The 21,224-nt window shown below is 38.2% G+C and overlaps 1 protein-coding gene across 5 annotated transcripts in view; it reads left to right on the plus strand.

The window, feature by feature from the left end:
* Positions 1-21,224, plus strand: part of IDE (insulin degrading enzyme) — a 111,651-nt gene that overhangs the window by 26,731 nt on the left and 63,696 nt on the right. For 4 of the 5 annotated variants that reach the window (XM_074339386.2, XM_019739427.3, XM_019739434.3 and 1 more), the window contains exon 2: positions 20,128-20,312. In XM_074339386.2, coding sequence (XP_074195487.1) covers positions 20,153-20,312 — 160 coding nt within the window. In that variant the 5' untranslated portion in view covers positions 20,128-20,152. Of the gene's footprint in view, positions 1-19,140; positions 19,191-20,127; positions 20,313-21,224 lie in introns of all 5 variants that reach the window. The other variant, XM_074339387.2, reaches the window with a different exon arrangement.

A 21,224-nucleotide genomic window follows, 5' to 3' on the forward strand; every position in this document is an offset into this window, starting at 1 on the left:
ATTTCTGAACAACATTGCTTCTTGTATAGTTCCTTTTCTTTCCTCGTGCTACACTGTCACTACCTCCTCACTTTGTATTGTTTTTATTTTAGAGAGTTAGTCTGGCCAGCTCTGAAGCAGGCTGCTGTGGACCAGATGCTGGGATATGGCATGCGGATAATGTTCTTTTTTCAGATGTTATTTTTAAAATGTGTGTCAACACTTAAAAATCCCAAGAGTTGAGACCTTTTAGGGAAAATGTGGTGATCTGGTGACACTGGTGCACATTCTTGCCTGGCAACAATTGGCCTAAGTTAAGATTTACTTTCCTTTCAGATGAGCGTGTATTCCTTTACACCACAATTCCACCTCACTCTGCTTTGCTCACTTATGTTACCTCTTTGACCTGGTAAGCAGTTACATTTGTGGCCCCAAGTGATTGGAGGAAATCAGTCTTACTACAATAATCCCCCTTATTTTCAGGGGATACTTTCAAAGACCGCTCCCCCACAGTGGATGCCTGAAACTGCCAATAGTATGCAACCCTATATACTACACTGTGTCTTTTTCCTGTACATACATGCCTATGATAAAGTTTAATTTTTAAATTAGGCACAGTAAGAGATTAACAGTAGTAACTAATAATAATGAAATAGAACAATTATAATAATATACTATAATAAAAGTTATGTGAGTGTGGTCTCTCTATCTCGCTGAAAACCAGTCTGATCACCGAAAACTGCTATGTGACTGACAGGTAGGTAGCATATACAGTATGGAAGCGCTGGACAAAGGGATCATTCATGTCCCAGGTTGGACAGAGTGGGATAGCAAGAGATTTCATCACGCTACTTAGAATGACATGTAATTTAAAACTTATAAATTGTTTATTTCCAGAATTTTCCATTTGATATTTATATATGTATTTCTTTACATTTAACAAAGAAATTTATTCATCATGCAGAGAAGGGAATAGGAAATGGTGAAAAACAGTTCTCAAAAACAATAGTATTTGGATGCCAGTGAACCTTTTAATATTTTTGGACCATGGTTGACTGTGGGTAACTGAAACTGCAGAAAGCAAAACTGTGGATAAGGAGGAGCTATTGTAGTTTTTGGTGATACTGCAGGTTTTTGTTAGTACTAAAAATGAAACAAAATATATACAAATTGCTCAGAAACTACAGAAATTATTATGTAATCAGGACTACCCCTGGTTTACAAAGAATTCTCACATCATCGTATTTGATCCTTATGGCAACTGTGTGTGATTGACAGAAATGAAAAGTCCCCCAGTCTTGAAGAAGTTTAATTTAGACAGCTCTGCTGCCTCTGAATTCACTGTGTTGTCTAGAACTGGAGCAAGGTGGAGTGAGAGTAGGTGGGTGTAGAAGAGCATGTTAAGTTTGCTTCTAGGAAAGTAGGTAGAGCTATAAGCCTGGGCTAGGTGGTCATGCGTAAAAGGAATAGCAAATCAACTCCCAATCTTTGAGGTGTCTCTAGAGATACCCAACAAGAAGAGCCCAGGAAAGGATAACAAATTAGTGTACAGTACATCAAGGAGATGAGTATGATGTAGTAGGGTGGGGGAGACTGACAGAAGCAAAATGAGTACATTAGGGTCTCTGATGGGTCAGGTCACATAGATAAGACAGATGGAAACACTGACACTGGGAAGATAACGATTCCTAGAAGCTGAATAGACAAGATAATCTGGCCAGTTAGACACACAGTTAAAATAATAGACTTGTTAAAAGGTAAAATGGATATTTGTATTTAAACTTATGAATCAACCAGCCAAACTGGTACTAATTAATATCATGATTGAGCAAAATACAAAACATCTTTCTACAAATATTAGAGTAATGAACAAATTAGGGGTTGCAGTAATATTAACGTTAGTATGTATCAGTACTCCATTTCTTTTTACTGCTGAATAGTATTCCATTATATGGATGTACCACATTTTATCCATTCATTATCATCCATTAATTTCTTACAATAATGTTTTTCATTTTTTATAAGTTTTACACTTGTTTTGTTCAATTTTTTCTTGAACCATTTGACAGTAAGCTACCCATTTGAGGTCTTATCACCCTGTAATTCTTTAGTGTGATTTCCTACAAACAAGGACATTCTATATAACCATAATACCACCATCAAATCGGAAAATTAACATTGTGACATTCCTAGCACGTAAACCTCACATCCCGTTCAGATTTTATCAGTTGTCCAATTATACCCTTTATTGAAGATACCGTAAATGAATGGATTCAGTTCAGAATTAGTGTTGTAGTTGTTGTACCTCTTTATTCTCCTCAGACTGGGATGGTTCCACAGTTAAAGCCTTTTATGACCTTGACTCTTGAAATCTACAGACCAATTACTTAGTAAAATGTCCCTAATTTGGGTTTTTCTGAGATTTCCTCATGATTAAATGCAGATTACCCAGCTTTGGCAGGAATATCAAAACATGAAGCTGTCTACGTTTTCATTGCATCCTATCAGGTGGCACTCAATGTTGATTTGCCTTTCATTGATTATATTTACTTCTATCACCGTAGGATAGTTCCTGCTAGCCTTCTCCACTGCAAGTTACTCTTTTCCCTTTGTATAGTATCCTCAGGAGAGATAATTTAAAACTAAATCTAATCTTCATCAGACTCTCAATTCATTTATTTGTATCAGTATGGACTTACGATGTTCTATTATATTTAAAGGATTTTAATCCGAAACTATCATTATTTAGTCTGATGCTCAAATTGTCCCAGATATGGGCTGTGGGGGCCCTTTTAAGCTGGCTTCTGTATCCATTTAATATCCATCATTCTTTTAACACTTTATTTTTTGGCACAATGAGATGTTCCAGGTTCATCTTGTACTTTCCCTGCCCCAGTCCTGGAATCAACCATTTCTCTAAGGAGCCCTGATTCCTTTTAGTGGAGAATAAAATTTAGAAACCAAGTTCTCGGTGCTGGGTGTACTCGTTGCTGTTTGGGAGGAGGAGCAGGATCCCTGCTCCTAGGCTTTCATAGAGCTAGAAATACACGTATGCAAATGTAGATATATATGAATACTTGGTCCACAGACACATTTACATCTATAAATATTTGTTATCTGCACACACACACAAGGTCTGAAAATTAAGTTCACGAACTCATTGGTAAAATTAAGTTAAAGAACTATCGTATTGCTAAATATCACTACGGTCACCTTCAAAGTACTCCCCTTGGGAAGCTATGTACCAACGCCAGTGCCTAATCCATCCTTCAAAGCAATTTTGGAACTCTTTCTGGAATGGCCATCAGAGCTGTCATCGTATTACCCTTGATCTCTTGAATGTCATCAACATGTCCTCATTTCAATATTTTCTTTATCTTCGGGTAAAGAAAGAAGTCATTGGGGACCAGATCAGGTGAGTAGGAAGGTGTTCCGATACAGTTATTTACTGACCGGCTAAAAACTCCCTCACAGACAGTGCCGTGTGAGCTGGTGCATTGTCGTGATGCAAGAGCCATGAATTGTTGGCAAAAAGTTCAGGTTGTCTAACTTTTTCTCTCAGCCTTTACAGCACTTCCAAGTAGTAACCAAATTTGGTTAACTGTCCAGTTGGTACAAATTCATAATGAATAATCCCTCTGGTATCAAAAAAGGTTAGCAACATCATTGCAACAAGTTGATGAGCTTGTCAGACCTGGAGAGAGAGAGAGAGAGAGAGAGAGAGAGAGAGAGAGAGAATGTGTATATGTATATGTATATATCTGCAGATATATATAGTATATAGAAAAACCATGAGTCACACAGTTAACCTCCAATTCCAATCTAAAACTACAAAGTCTATTTTAGCTTTTTCTTGTCCATATTTGTAATTCCTTGCCCTGATAGTGAAACCCTAGTTCTCATTATCCTTAATAGATACTTATTTAATCCATCCCCTTAAATGTAGCCAATATCTCATCACTGCTGCCACCCCCTTCCCTTTGAGGTCCTTGGCCATTATCACTCCATGTTGGGCTGCTCCATTAGTGGTTCCCCTTTTTATTTTATTTGAGCTTTGACACCCCACTTGTGGCTATTCCCTCAAAAGTATGCCTACTAATCCTGCTTGGGCTTCAACTACTGTGTTGGGCTGCCAGGGGGCAAGACTACTCACCTGACTTGGGAATGGGGATATTTAAACATGCATTAGCCTTTATTTTAAATATCCTGAAGTTTGTAAATAAACCCGAGTATAAGGCCTAACTTGGCTGTCTACAAAATTCAGGAAAGAGAAAATGATGGAAAAGGGGATGGGTAACCCTGTACTCAAAAATAACACTCTCTTGCCTTTTTCCTTAAGGTTTTTTGTTTGGTAGCTATAAAATAGGTGATGAATAGGGAATCTTAAGTATAGAGTGGGTTGTTGGACTTAAACTTGTAACCATTTATATGGGAAAAGTATATGTTATTTTCTAGAAGGAGATGCATTAAGAATGTATTTATCTTTTTGGATGGTAGAATTTAGATACTTTTACTTAAAAAAGAATTATATCTACAACTAGCATAGATAATTTATTATGTGAGAAATACGAAATAAAAATAAAACAAGTACTTCAAATGCCCAGGATTGAGTACTTTTGCTTAATGGTCCTGGGATAAGGGAAAAAGAAAAACTAAAAAAGTATGTGCCCATATTCTTAGGAAAGCCTTTGATAAACATTTAGTTTCTTTCTACCTTTGGCCATCATTAATAATAGCTTAGAATTCTGATCTCTAATGTTGCGTAAACATCCCTCTGCATTAACTTTGGGGTTTTTTTTTGTTGGTTTTTTTTGGTGGGGGCAAGAGGGTCTGGATACAGATGTATTTTTAATTTTTAAAAAACTTTATTTTGACTAATTTTAGACATGCAGAAAAGTTACAAAAATAAAATACTTCCTCAATACATAATTATAGTGTAATTATCAAGAATAAGAGACTATCTTTACCTTTGTAGTTGATAACATCTTTGAGAAAATACTTTGGGGTTATGCAAATCCTTTTGTGCCTCAAACTTTTTAGCATCTACTGGTAGATCTTGTCTGCAACATTTATTACTGTACCTAATGGTAATTATTTCCCACTTTCCTTCTTTATTTGTTAACTGAAATTCTGTGAAATAGAACCGTTTTTTTCCTCATTCATTTACTTACTTATATCAGTATGAACTCACAGATATTTATTTTATTCTATGGGTTAAAATTCAGTGCTGTCATTTTTTATTTTGTTGCTCAAATTGTACTAGCTTTGGCCATTAGGAGCTCCTTGGGTTGGCTCCTGTGTACTTTCAGTGAGCCCCCATCTTTTTTAGAGAATTTCTTTATTTCAGGCTAATCTTGTTTTTTCTGGTGTATACCCAGAAGTAGAATTGCTGGATCATATTGTAATTGTGATTCTAATTCTCTGAGGAACTTCCATACTGTATTCCATAGTGCCGCACCATTTTACATTCTCACGAGCAGTGCAGAGTTCCAATTTTTTGACATCCTTACCAGCACTTGTTATTTTGGTTTTTGCTTTGTTTTGGTAACAGCCATCCTGTGGTATCTCATTGTGGTTTTAATGTGCATTTCCGTAATGTTAAGTGATCTTAGTATGTACGCGGTGTGATAAAAAATTACGGTGAATGTTTAAATTTTAAAAAATGTACAGTAAAAGACACATTGCCATTAATCCCCGTCAGAGTACTCCCCCTTGCCTTGAACACACTTATCCAATCGTTCTTGCCACTTTCTGAAGCAGTTCTGGAAGTCCTCTTTCGTGAGTGTGTTTAGTTGTGCTGTCATGACTGCCTCGATGTCCTGAATCGATTCAAAACGTTTACTTTTCATGGTCATTTTGATTTTGGGGAAGAGCCAGAAGTCATATGGTGCCTGATCCGGTGATTAAGATGAATGAGGACACACCATAATGTTTTTATTTGACAAAAATTGCTGTACCAGAAGCGATGTGTGACACAGAGCATTGTCATGATGGACGATGAAACCATTTGCCCATTTCATGTTAATGCTTGTTCGATCCATGATTTACAGCACACTTTAAAACACACCTTCTCTCAACTTTAGCTCACTCCAGACTCACTGCACCAAACAAGTTGAATCTTGTCACACACTGTTACTAAGGTTCGATGCACTGCTTCCTGTATTAAAGATCCCTGCCTTTCCGTTGGATGGCACTCGGCGGCAGCATTCACCGTATTTTTTGATCACACCTCATATATATGCTTTGTTCAATTTGTAGTTATGAGTCACACATGCTTATTTAAATGCAAATTAACTAAAGTTAACAATTCAGTTTCTCAGTCACCTTAGCCATATTTCAGGTCTCATGTGGCTCCTGGCTACCATATGGGGCAGTGCACATATAAAACATATCCGTCATCACAGAAGCTTTATGAAACTGGTCTGATCTATGTTATGATAATTCCCAAATGTATATTTCTAGTCAGAACCTCTCCACTGAATTTCAGATTTAGGTAATAAGCTTCCTACTCAATATTTGTCCCTGGGTGTCCAATATAGATCTTGAACTCATGACGTCCAAAACCTATCTCCAGATCTTCTCCCTGAAAACCTGTTCTTCCCGCAGTTTTCTCCCCCATCTCAGATAATGACATTTCTATTCGTCTGCTTGTTTAGACTAACAACTGAGTCATCCTTATCTCCTTGTTCTTACATCCCTCCTCCAGTCAGCATATACCGTAGTTCCCCGAAAGTAAGACCGGGTCTTATATTAATTTTTGCTCCAAAAGACGCATTAGGGCATATTTTCAGGGGATGTCTTATTTTTTCATGTACAACAATCTACATTTATTCAAATATAGTCATGTCATCTTCTGGGACATTATCATAACGTACTAAATGCGTCCGTCTAGCTGGTGATCTTAACTGGGGTTTATTTTTGGGGAAACATGGTATATCCAGATCCAGTACTTGTATAGTTTCATTTTTAACATTCATAGTCATGTGCTGCTTAGCGACAGGGATCTGTTCTGAGAAATGTGTCGTAAAACAATTTTGTCATCGTGAACATCTGAGAGCGCACTTACACAAACCTGATGGTATAGCCTGCTACACACCTAGGCTGTGTGGTACAGCCTGTGGCTCCTAGGCTACAAGCTTGTGCAACATGTTACTGTACAAAACAAGATTAAATCAAGAACAAGAGAAAATTATGCAATCGAGATATGGTAAACGTGATATGTGAGGCTGCTGCTGACGTAACATGGCATGCTGTTTTACAGCAAACTTAAAAAAATATACTTATTTTTATACTCTAAAATAACAATAAAAAGTTTAATATAGTAAACACATACACCAGTAACACAGTCGTGTATTACCATTATCACATACGTACTGTATGTAATTGTATGTGCTATACTTGTAAACTACTGGAAGGGCAATAGCTTTGTTTACACCAGTTGTGCTACAGTGTTACAACATCAGGAGGTGGTAGGTATTTATCAGCTCCATTATAATCTTATGAGACCACCATTGTTGATGTGGTCCATTGTTGACCAAAATGTTATGCAGCGCATGACTGTAGTGCCCTTATATATTGGGAGTTTGATTTTATGAATCGTGTTAGATACGGATCTAATTTTATCTCTTCCCCAATGGCTACTCAGTTGTCCAAAGACCATTTATTAAAACATCTGTCTTTTACCCAGTGAGTTGAAATGGCCATTTTTGTCAAACACTAAATTTCCATATGTATTTGGGTCTAATTCTCTTCTTTCTAGTTTTTTCTACTGATCTGTTTGTCTTTTGTTGTGGCAGTACTATACTGTTTTCAGTATAGAGTACGTTTTAATGTCTAATAAGTTCCCCATGTAAAATTTGCAGTGTTTTTATAGCTATTTTTAAGTGTTCATTTTTTCCATATAAGTTTTAATATCAATTTGTCTAATTCCATAATACATCATTCTAGTATTTGTATTGGGATTCTGTATTAGTTTTTAAGCAATACTTGTCAGAGCCTTGGGAATTCTTGACAGTATCAGTGCCACTGAAGGGTTCTGTGAGGCGGGAATAGGGTCTCTGACTTCTGTTCCGTTTGAAACAGTAGTTTAGTTTTATGAATTATATTTCCATAAGATTTCAGTGGAAGGAAGCATGTTTCCTTTTTTAAAAGCGGTTTGAAAACCATGTCATGAATAGTATTCAGCCTCTACTTGATAGGGTGCTTCTGACACTACCTAGTCAGTGAAGACTGCTCTGATGGTTTGGTTACAGAAGCAGCAGTTGCTCTCCTTATACTCCCACCATTAAACCTAGTTTTGCGTGCTGAGGTGACATGAAGTGGCTTCGCTTTGTTACGTAATAGTCTTGAATATTTGAACATTGCATTTATGGATTGGTCATAATATTGTGGGACAGCCCATTCTGATACAGATCCTTTTGGGGCCAGATGAGAATGTCAATAATTACAGTTCTTTGGCTTGAGCTGCTGTTGGGATTCTGGAGCCACAATGCCTGGACTCTGTCATTTACTTCTGTGTGACTGTGGTACTCGTTACTTCCCTCTCTTAGCCCGTTTCCTCATCAGCAGAATGGGGACAATAACAGTATCTGCCTCACAGGTTTGTGGTGAGAATTAAATGAGGGAATGCATGTAATGTGTGTGTCTCTATCATGTAGTTAAGTGTTCAGTAAATGTGAACAGTGTTACCATAGCTATGAAGAGGAGAAGAAAGTGTTATGTATTTATTTCTGGACACAACAAATAGCATAGGTGTAATTTCATAGTTGTAGGCAGCCGGCGAGTTGGGGCTTGAGGGGTGAGTTTTCTTGAATCAAGGTCTGTATCTAAATAAACAGAATAGCATCTGTGATTTTTTTTAAAAGTCACAATCTAGGCTGTTACTTTCTAAATTACCTGAAGTCCTCATTCAATGTGTAGGAAGAAACAAAATGAATCCTAAAATTGATGGCAACATTGGACCAAAGCACAGTATGTCAGCAACTGAGTGCGGAAGTAGGTTCTGGAATTAGGCTATGGGTTCTTTTCCATTGTCTGCTTAAGCTTCCATCTCACATCACAAACTATTTAAAAAATTATTTTGGAAATTGCCTCAGTTGTGAGCCAAGAAACCAATTTCTTAAGGGAGCAACAACAGTGAATGAAAGTGAAATCCAGATTTTTCTTTATTAATTAGCCTTGTTATATTGTGATGTAGGTGATCCAAGTTAACAATAAAGTAATAATAATAACAAATCTCACTTTGGGCTTATAAATTTAGTAACCAGAACCTAGTGCATTCGAGTCCATTAAGTTTTACCTTTTCAAAGATTCTTTTTGTACTATTCTGAAACATACAGAATCAAGATCACCTAATATCTACTATCCTGAGACAACCATACTCAATATTTCTGTGAGTATCCTTCCAGAGATTTAGTCTCTGTACATAAAATAAACTATTTAACTTGGTGGAGTGATTAAAAGCATGGTGCTTTGGTGTCTACAGACTTGGGTTTGAATCCTAGTTCTTTTATTTAATACCTGTGTGGCCTGAGCCAGATAACTTTTATGAGGTTTAATTTCCCCACCCAAGAAAAATGAGAATAGGATCTGTCCAAGGGGTTCATTGAAAGTACAATTCCCATGAAGAGTTTGTGCTGTGCAAGACCCTTCCTGAGCCCAGGAAGGGTCTGTCCCAGTGTCCTGGCTGTGCTGCTTTCCAAGGTAGGTCCCTTTACTGTGCAATAGATTGTTTACCCAAGGACAAGGTTTCCACAAACCTCTCCTCCTCCTTCATTATCAGTTTTTCTCCTCTTTTCATTTAAGCCTTTTTTGGTTTAGATTTTTAAATACAAATAAATAGATGGGAACAGATAGCTTTGTGTGTTTTGATGAAGCTATCTCCTGGGTTTTATTTTAAATGGGTTGAATTGGTTGCAGTGATTCTCATCCATTATTTTTGGATTAAAAAGTCATATATAAACTAGGGTCTTTCATCCTTGACACTGTTGATATTTTGGGCTGGATAATTCTTTGTTGTGGGGCTGTCCTGTGCATTACAAGATCCTTAGTAGCATTCCTGGCCTTTACTCACTAGTTGCCAGTTGCACCCTTGAGTTTGACTGTTCAGTTGTGATACATTGCCAAATGTCCCCTTGGGGAACAAAATTGTCACCTATTGAGAACCCCTGACTATAAACAGTGGCTTGCCTATTACAATTATAAACGGATAATTACTTACCTGTTTTCCTGAGTCTTATACAGTACCATCCTATTACCAGCCTGTCCAGTGATTGTTTTGATCTCTGTAGGTGACAGTATACAACTGGAATTTGCATGAGTATATGTTGAGAATGCTCGTAATAACATGGTGGTTACTGAGGTGGTCGATTGCATCTCACCCTCCTGCGACCGTAATTACGATTATGATATAAGGTTACCATTTATGGGTGCCTATTAATGTACCAGCCACTGCCTTGGTGAAGTTTATTTGTACCTGTTTTACAGGAGAAATGCTGTAAAGTCTGCCTAAGTCTGATGCAACTTTTAGATACCTCTGTCAATTTAATGAACCCATATGCATGCTTCACGAGACTCTTGATTGCAAAACAAGATGAGGTTCACAAGCCCTGTCTGACCAGAATAGTCCAGTAGTATCCAGGATCTAAGCAGCAAATGGGTCATTTGGTAAAGGTGAAGGTATATAATTACTGGACACTGGCTGGAAGTGATCAGTAGATCAGTGCTGCATGGAGAATCATACTAAAGCAGAGTACAGGTCCAGCTTCCTGAGCCAGCATTACGTGACTCTTTCTGTGAGAAGCAGGGTGTACATACGGGTGGAACTGAGCCCTCAAATGGAGATACATCCAGAATACAGAGTATGGGGTGTTTGTGATTTGCTTTCCTTAGAGGGCTCTCTTCAGAGAATTAGTTACAGGTTGATAACTCTTCCTCACCTGTGATTTAAATGACTCTTTAGAGACCATGACAGGGATCCTTGAACTGTCCTTGTTTTTCTGGGATCATGGAGCATCTATGAGGAAGATATACCTGTATGTAAAATTAATTCTGAGTTTGAAGAAATGTTAACTTGATATAGTATTCTTTTTATATTATTTTAAAATACAGAACCTATCTAAATCAAATTCCCGGTTAGAAGTTGTTGTTTGATGTAAATGTCGAAAATTGTTGAGGGGAGAATTTATTCAAAGTTGAATCATTTTGCTTTTACTTATTTTTTGCTTACATGATTACATTTATGGCTTGTCACTTTTAATTGCTTGCTGGGAACATGAAGTTCTATTTTTAAATAATAACGTAAGTAATTAATAAAAACTAGTTTCAAATTATGCATAATGATTGAAGACTTCCTTTATTATTGACTTCGTCAAGTTGCCTGATGCTGTCCTTACATGAGCTTCCTATTTGTTGTGGCCAGAATGACATCAGCAGAATAAATTGTCTCAGGACACACCTGAGAAGGTTTAGATAATTATCACATTAATTGGACTATTATTTCTTAGTGAGCCTTCTCTGTTTAGCACCTATTTGATATGGATAGGTACTTTCAGTATTCAAATGGTGCTATTTCCAGGATGACTTTTGGTGGATGATATTTATAGCCTTGAGTAATTTATGTGTCTCCCGCCTCCTTTTATTTTACTATGTTGTATGTTTTTTTTTAAAAAAAACTATTTAAAAAACTTTTAATTGAAATATATCATAAGTGTTCAGCTTGATGAGTTTTCACAAATTGAACGTACCGATGTAACCAGCGTATGACCAGTATCCCAGGAGCCTACTTCATGCCTCCTCCTAATCACTACCCCCCACCCCCAAGGGTGACCACTATCCTGACATAAAGGCATAGCTTGATTTTACTTGTCCTCACACTCTATATATGCACGGGAGGATGCAGTCTTTATTCTTTTGTATGTAGCTTCTTTCAGTCAACCTTGTAAGCTTCATCCTTATTGTTGCGCTTTGTTCTAGGTTATTCATTTCATTGTCGTATACTATTCCATTGTGGGAATATATCACAGTTTATCTTTTCACAGTCCATGGACATTTGATCATTTCTAGTTTTAGTGATTATGAATAGTATTACTGTGAACATATAAATGCATTTATTTGGGGTATATACCTAACACATGAATTGTTAGGCCATATTGTCAGTTTTATATATACTTTAGTACATACTCCCAGGTTGCAATAATGGTTGTATTAATTTTCATTTCTGCCACCAGCATATGAGAGTTTAGGTTGCCCCATAACTTCTCTATCACTTGATATCTTCTCTCTTTTTCATTTTAGCCATTCTGGTAGGTATGTAGTGATAGCTCAGGAAAGCTCCTGTGGCAAAAATCAGCTGTGAATTTGGGACATCTTGGGGCTTTAGTCGGTCACACCAAGCTCATGCTCCCCCCTAAGCCTGGCTTTCTCTCCCTGGACTAAAGTCCTTCTGCTTGGGCCAAGCGTGATCTTCAGGCCACACCCAGAATTGGCAAATACCCCCCAGAGAAGAAGACAAGTGAGGATCCTGGGCTTACTCAGAGGCGCTCCCCCTTGGGAATTCCGGTTTCTCTAGTCCTTAATGCTTCCATACTTCTCTAACGTCTTTGAACATGTGATTTTTGTAACTTATTGGGCTCTTTCTAGTTTTTGAAGCTGAATCAGGTTGCCATGACTTATATCAGGGGTGTCCAAACTGCGGCCCGCGGGCCAACTGCGGCCCATGATCCATTGTTAATTGGCCCGCAGCAAATTCCAAAAATATATTTAGTTTACTTAAATAAACCAGGTGAGGCAATGCGTACTTCACCTCAAGTGAGTGGCCCGGCTGTTTGTGTATTTTACCGCATACGGCCCTTGGTGAAAAACGTTGAAAAAAGTTTGGACACCCCTGACTTATATCCTACCCAGAAATGAAAATTATCAGTATATTCTTGGGATTGGCTATGTACACAATCATGTCACCTGTGAATAATGTTAGTTATTTTCCCTCCTTCCTTTCTTATCTGTGTATGTTTTCTTTTTCTTGTATTATTGGACTGGTCAGAATTACCAGTACAGTGTTGAATAGAAGAGATAATAGTGGCATCCTATTTGTGGAGATGGGGGTGTTTGCATTATTTCACCATTGAATACGATAGTTTTTGTAGCTAATTTTTCGGATGAAGGAATTTTCCTCTCTTCTATTTCTAGTTTGCTGACTTTTTTTTCCCACCCCCTCCCTCTCCCCTGCTGACTCTTTTTAAGGACATGAATGGTTGTTAAATTTAGTTAAGTACTTTTTCTGCATCTACCAAGATGATTATGTGATTTTTCTCCTTTTTTCCTGTTCCTATGGCTATGTATCCAAAAAATAAATTACTCATGACCCTATCATATTCACTGTTGTAATTATTTTCATATTCCGTCTCATGCATGAGACAATTCTATACACACGTCTCTCCCTTTAAACCTGCTATGTGTTTAATCCTGCCATACATTTTTCTTTTCATTTTTTTATTAGCATAGTGAGATAATATGGTTCTCAGCCCAGGGACTTCTTTGGCAGATTAGAAGCGTTCTTCCAAGCTCCTTCCACGACCTATCTGTTTTATATGGGGGAGAAGTACGAAACTGAAAACTTTTCTGGGAGCATATATTTTGACCTATTTTAATTTTCGTTTCCTCATGTTGTTCTTTGGGATCGTATGGGAGGAGAATGGGGTCAGGGGAGGGCTGTGCGGTGGGAACCGGGAACTGAGTCGGAAAGCCATAGAAGGATGGCCTTTGCCTCCCCTCCTATCGTCCTCTTTCTGTAGAGTTCCAGCTTTGCCACAAGTCAAAGGTGTAAGTGCCCTTGGGCAAGTCACTTCAGCACTGAGCTTTTTCCCCCTCATCTGGAGTTGAGGAGAATGACTATCAACAGCTGCTGTGACTTGTTACTTAGGGAGAATGGAAACATTAAATTAGCAGTTTTACAAAGCATGTAACCTGTTAAAAATGGAGTGATTGTGAGGATTGGGTTTGTCCAGTGGCATCTGAAGGCTACCTGCGGAAGAAGCACACTTGTGAAACACCATTGGTCCCCAAACTACAACTGTAAGAAACCTTCTGTGGTTAACTATATGGCAAGAGGTATAAAATGGAGGTTTTGTTCATTCGGGTAAACCTTCATAAGGTCTTTAAAGTGTTCCATGTTAAGTGAAGATATTCAGAACAGGCTTCCCAAAATGTACTACTTTGCCCATGTGGAATATTTTGAGCTGAAGGCAGTTGAGACCCTGTGGGCTGAAGAGAAATTTTTACCTCTCCCTTAAAGAATTTAAATTTGGGCCTTGCCCATAATAAGAGCACGGACGAAAAAGAGGCCACGTAAGAAACCTGACAAGCTTGGGGGAGGCCTGCATGGCAGGCCTTACTAATTCAGACCGAAAGTAACTACATACTAGGATGGTCTGAACACAAAAATTCCTAACTAAAAGCACGTCGTAGTGGGTATTCTCATCCTAGGCCTGTAGCTTCCTTAACAAAAGTCAGTCTTGACCTTAAGTGAGGTTTTCTATTGTCTTTTTGCATCTAAGATAACATACCCTTGGAATGTCAGATAATCCCTTTTTGCAGACCCTTCAGGGCAAAACCCACCCACCAGAGCAGGAGACCACAGAACGAACCCCTCACTGTTATCTTGTTCCCTTCTTACCATCTCTGTGTGCTATGAATGTTCATTATTAACTATCCTGTGTCCACCAATGTAAAATAACTATGTGTCTCTGTTTTACTTTTTATCCAATGCCAGAGATTTCCCTGCTTTGCTTTCTCCCGCCCCTCAATCTGTTGAGATTTTGCTTCTCAGCAATTGTTGTCAGTTTGGCTCAGATAAACTCATAAAAAAGTCTCTAAAGGTTTGGACATTCTCACATCAACAAGAGTTGTCACCAAAAATAACTTTTTATGACCGATCTATAGGGCAGGGCAAATTTGTAATTACTGAACATCTGCTCTTATTCTGTGAATGACCTTCTTCCCCTCTGAATCCCCAAGGCACTTTACCTTTCCTTAGCTCAGAATGTCATACACACCACTTTTACCTTTCTGTATCTAGACCTCTTATGTATGTGGGGTTACTGACTCTCATGTATGTGGGGTTCCCATACATACATATTTAATTAAATTTGGTTATCTTCTCTTGTTAATCTGTCTCTTGTCGATTTAATTATTAGATCAGCCAAAAGAACATGGAAACGTAGAGGAAAATTACTTCCTCTTGCGCATAAGCCTGTCACTTTGGGAATGAACAACCATAGATACCCGTGCACCAACATTTGCAAAAGCACATATCTCTAAAACGATACTGCTGTAGGGTTCCTTTAAATTGCAACCACCCTTATTCCTTTAAAGGTTTATTTTTTTCATTGTAAACTCCTTTCCAGAGGGCAAGAGTTAGAACAGCTGACATTTTGCCTGGAACAAAGGCAAAGAAAGCCTCTCATCATGGGAAAATAGGATTCAATTGACAGGATTGTAGTTTGTACCCACCTTTGTGATCTAGCTGGTGTATGAGGTGAGATGTACTGGTTCCCTATAACTGAAGAGGCCTGGGAAGATGGTTTCCTAAGACATGTCGTTATTTTTTAGGTCAAGTAACATGAATAGTATTTGGGAATGTGTGGTCTTCTAGCGAGGCCTCCCAGGGCTTATACCACCACTACCTTGATCTTCTCTCTTACTTATCTCTGGCTTCTATGGGGAAGAAAGCATGTTTCTTGTGTGGTTCTGATTCTAGGCATTTTCTCCCTGGCCTCCTCCTCCACATTGGGGAGTGCCATAGGTAAGCTCAACTTCTGCCTGTGGTTTTGGGTGTGGATGGATTCCATCAAAGGGAGGGTTTGACGTATAATTGACTATTAGCATGATCATTCTCCTGTTTGGGTTTATAGGTCATTCATTTAGAGATTAGAAATGGACCAGGTCTAACGTTAAATATGTCTGAGGCAATGGGGTGGGTAGGAAACAAAAGGCAAAGTAAAGTTTGTCAATCTCCTACTCAATACGCTGTGGAACGCTTCAAGAGATATGAGAGAAAAGGTTATTTGCAGAAAAATTTCCTCTTGGTATGGGAATTTGGAAATGACCTGTTTGGGAATTTGTTTTTGCAAACCTAAAATTTAGGTCTTTACGTGTCTAGATAAAAGTCCATGATGTCTCAGTGGAAGTTCTGGTTGTTGTTCTGTTAACACCAAGCTCTGTTTTTTTCTCTATGTGCCTCGTGTTTTTTTCTTACCACCAGTCCTTTGCTCAGGTATTCCCTTCCTTTTACTTGGCATGCTTCTGCTCATCTACTCTTTTTTTCTCTCTCCCCTCTAGACAATTAGGTGCCCCTCTTTCGTTGCTCCCTTAGTGTCCTGGGGACAACTTTGTCACCACACTTAAAAGATAATCACTTGTTTTCATATCTGTTGCTAGTCTGGGTTCCTTCAGAGCAAGGGCTCTGGTGTACTCATCTTTGTAGCCAACGTGCATGCTGTAGTGTCTCATCTTAACAGGCCTCCTTCAATGTTTGCTTATGGGGTGGGGGCTGGAGTGTGCACAGGACTAGGAGTTAAGAACCGAATTATAATTGTAACTTTTGCTGTATGATCTTGGACAAGTGATTTAATGTCCCTAAGCTTCAGTTTCCTTATAAGTAAGATGAGGGGACTAGCCCACCTGGGGATCTTGTTAAAATGCAGATTCTGGGGGCAGCTGGTTAGCTCAGTTGGTTAGAGTGTGGTGCTCTTAATAAGGTGGTTGGTTCGATCCCCACCTCGGCCACTGCAAGCTGTGCCCTCCACAACTAGATGGAAACAACTACTTGACTTGGAGCTGATGGGTCCTGGAAAAACACACTTAAAAAAAAATAAAAAGAAAAAAATGCAGATTCTGGCTCAGTAGGTCCCTGGTGGTTTCTGATGTTTTGCATTTTTAACAAGCTTCCAGGAAGAGTAGGAGTTGCTGGTCCATGAACTACGAAGGACTAGATAACATCCGACGGTTCTTCCTGCTTTTACCTTCTTGTGTTTTCAGTCATTGTTTTAAATCTGAACAAAATTACAAAATATGCTGTGATGACGATCTCTCTCGTTTATCAGAGTGCTGAATACTAACAGTGCTGTGCCTTATTAGGAAGTTTCCAATGTATGTCCCTGAAATTGAAACTAATTTTATTGCTTCTCAGATTTTGACTTTCACAGGTTAAAAATAATCAAATAAATGTCTGGGAAAGCATTTGAGTTAGCTTGTCATCTAAAAGTCAGAATACTTGCTTGCTCACTCTTTGGCGTACATTGGAGAACACTTGCAATAAATAAATTATTTATGCTAATGAGGTGAGATTGGATAGACATGTGATCTCGTGAGTATAAGTACAGAGACAGGGAAGCTGTTGATGAATTCATCATCAGAGGAGTTCCAGGTCATTTCCTTCAGTTTTCCAGGTGAGAATCTAATTGTGGTGGGACACGTTGATAGATACACTATCGGTAATGCTAGGCTGTGCCTACTGAATATGGATTGCTGGGGATGAGGCTCGTTTGAAAATGTTGCTACTCTTCCTTTTGGATTTTACTTCCTCAAGAAGTCATAATATTTGATTTGGGAGTATTGCCAGCTTGGAAATTTATAGCTGTCCTGGATCTCATGTACAAATGTCTAAAAGTAGTTCAACTAATTTTTATGTTTGACTTATAGAATATATCTATCTTTTTATTCTCAGCCACACCATGGATATTAATCAGGCCTAGCTTCAGTGTCTAAATGAGTTATAGCCTGTGATGGACTATGATTATAGACAAAAATAGCAATCCACTCTATTTTTTTCCTTTAAGAAAATGAAAATCTGGACAAGGGAAATTGAATCCCGAAAAAAGTACAGAATGTAGCCTATAGTTGAGGGTGGTTATCTTAATTATAATGAATTTTTCACCTCTCGTAGAATAAGACAATTTGTCCTAACGAAGTCACCTGTATTTCATCTCCCCATTATGGTTGTGGATTGGACAGAAGTTTTAGAGCTCCACCATCACCACCACCACCATCATTATCATCACATTTTAATCATTTGTAACTTTTGTTTCCCCCAAATCAGACTAACTGGGGCCAGCACAGTAGAGGGCTTTGGGTGTAAACAATGGCAGTAACATTTAGCTTTTGCTCCCACTTGGTGAATCCATGACTAGACCCTCAGCCCCCTCCCTTCCTCTAGTAGAGCCTTGCAGGGAGGAGCTGAGGCCATCTCCGTGGTACATACTGAGCTTTCTTAATGTCGCCTTGTAATGTTGCCATCCTGGCTGTGGGTCTCAATGGAGCCTGCTTCACGGCTTCTTGAATGTTAATGTTGCTGCTAGATTGGAACTTATTTTTTTTAAATAGTAATTTCTATTGAACCTAAATTAAGGTCTTTGAAACCAGCTTTTTACTGAAGGCATCTGTGGCAGTCCAAACAGGTTCTCCTTTGGGAAATACCTTACCCAGGATTAATATTCTTGTGCCCTTCCTTGGAGGCTTAGGTAGACCATTTCCTGTTACCCTGAGCTTTTTTTTTTTTAACCGCAAAACACCAATTTTTAAGGCTTTTCATTCAGATATTTTCATGTGTCTCTGACTGATTTTAAAGTGGTTTATGGCTAATGAAGTAGAAAGTTGTTAATAATACCTTTTCATTCCAGATTACTTTAGAATTTTCCAACGGTGGCCTTATATTACAGAAATGTTAGCATTATATTTTATACTTTATTTTTCAAAACAATTTTACTATAAATAGGGCAAGATTATTAGCACTTTCTCTGTAAAGTACTATGTGATTTTTTAAAACCAGTATTATTATACAATTAGTATGACCTACAGTATTGATCTTTAATATTACAAATGTACTCCTCAAAAGAAGAGACAGGAGACAATAGGAACAGACAAACCTCTTTGGTTTATCAATTATTACTCAGAAGAAAAGTTACAGATGATTTTATAGAGGAAGGTATCCTGACAAAAACAAACTGGAATTTTCCCTCCATTAATCTCCAGAGATTTTAACACCCCCAAATAAAGAGTTTTTCCAATATAATTGCGTGCCTATTCATATCCCCTCTGGTTTGCTTTTAAATCTGGATGTCTGTCAGTCTTTAAGGAGCAGTCAGATCCACTTCTTTTGTCTTCCAGGTGAGAAGCAAATGTGCTAGCACAGGGACAGTTTTCCTCTATAGTTTCAGGTATGTTTTTGGCTATACTTGATTAGTTTATTGACCTACTAATAGGTCAGGTTTTAGTTTTTTAAGCAGTTCCCAACATAGACAAAAATAGCATCCACTGTTAGTCTCAAAAACACGCATACCTCAGGCTCTGAGAAAAAAAAAACCTTCCCTATAAGACTGTGTGCTGATAGTCCCTTCCCATCACTGTAACTCTAGCTTTCCTAGAGAAGAAAGGAGAGGACTATCAGAAGAAGGGAGGTCCTTTGTAAGAGAATTTATCTGACTTCTCTGTTAAGATCACTGGACTTGTTCCTGCTCTGGCACTCACCTCTGCATCAGACTTCAAAAATTAGTTGGGATCCTTCCAACTTTGTTTTTGTCCTTACTTTTGCTACCCTCATAGGACAGCCTAGGTCTCTTTGTGTTAGGACTTCACAGAATTTTTTTCCTCTTTGGAGATTGTTCCCTGTTCTGAGCATGTACATACCAGACTGCTGAGTTCTAGATCTGCCCTCTCTTTGAATATTATCAGGTTGAGCAATGTTTTGGATGACATAATAATTCTTACACCTCTCACCTCACTTAACTCTAACAGATGCCTCTGAAATGTGTGGGAAAGCAGTTATTGGTAATTGAAAACTATTCTAGGTCAGCATATTGACCAACTCATGGCCCAACCCATCCTGTCTCAAATCCCCATCCATGTGCTGTCCTAGATACAAATAGGGCTCCGTGAAAACAATATTGTTAGCATTTCTCTGAAAGGATGATGAGTAAGAGGGAGGAGTGGACTGATAACACTCTGTATTATCTGTATAGATAGGCTATAAAAAGTTTCCTCCAGGTTTGTTTTTTTTAATCTGATGATGTACTATATGGGTTTACTTGATGTTATTCTTTGTTCTGAAAAGAAAAGTAGCCACAATCTAATAATTAATAATTTTTTTCTTTTAAGTTTTCAAAAAAGGACTTACAGCAAAATGAATAACCCAGCTATCAAGAGACTAGAAAATCACATTATCAAATCTCCCGAAGACAAGCGAGAATACCGTGGGCTAGAGCTAGCCAATGGCATCCAAGTGCTTCTCATCAGCGATCCCACCACGGATAAGTCATCAGCAGCACTTGATGTGCACATAGGTACAGTCTAACATTATGAATTAAGCTTTGTTCAGTTTCATTGACCTTGTGTTGACATTTATTAGAACGCTCCATCTTTCTGCCAATAAAGACCTGATAGTTAGCAGTTTGATGTACCTCACTTTGTACAGCAGCCCTGTACAGTCATTGGTAATCTATAGTTGTCTAAGTCAAATCATCTTACATTTACCAAGGGCATCTTGTTAGGTTCCCAGCTAAGGTGGCCCAGCAGCAAGAAAACTCATTCCCATCCTTTACAGCAGGGGTGTCCACACTTTTTTCAACGTTTTTTACCAAGGGCCATATGCGGTAAAATACACAAACAGCCGGGCCACTCACTCGAGGTGAAGTAAGTATTGCCTCACCTGGTTTATTTAAGTAAACTAAATATATTTTTGGAATTTTCTGTGGGCCAATTAACAATGGATTGCGGGCTGCAGTTGGCCCGTGGGCCGCAGTTTTGACACCCCTGCTTTACAGTAACAGTTCTAATACTTTTACTTTTGTACACTTTTGGTACACTAGGAAACGTATTTCCTAGATTATTGTGTGCACATTTCTTCCACATTTCATGCTGCTTTAATCAGGTTGTTTCTTATCTGTATATACATTTAGTGAGGCATGTTTCCTTTTTGCCTCTCTGAAAAGCTTTTATTTAACTCGCTGCCATTTTAAAATTGAGGAAATAAAGTAATAACCATCATATGTTGAACAAATAATTATTGCCAAGCACAATGCAGTGTGCTTTGCAAATCCCATCTAATTTATATTCACACAAAACCTCTTAAGTTAGGTATATATACATATAGAAAAGTGACGGAGGCAAAATATTGTGCTCAAAGTTTCACAGTTAGTAGAGCTGCTAACCCCCAAACCTCATAGCACTATGCTGTATTGTTTCCTGCAAAACAA

Source organism: Rhinolophus sinicus, chromosome 15 (assembly GCF_057876585.1).
Source record: "Rhinolophus sinicus isolate RSI-liver-muscle chromosome 15, RSI-T2T, whole genome shotgun sequence".
In the NCBI taxonomy this organism is placed as follows: domain Eukaryota; kingdom Metazoa; phylum Chordata; class Mammalia; order Chiroptera; family Rhinolophidae; genus Rhinolophus; species Rhinolophus sinicus.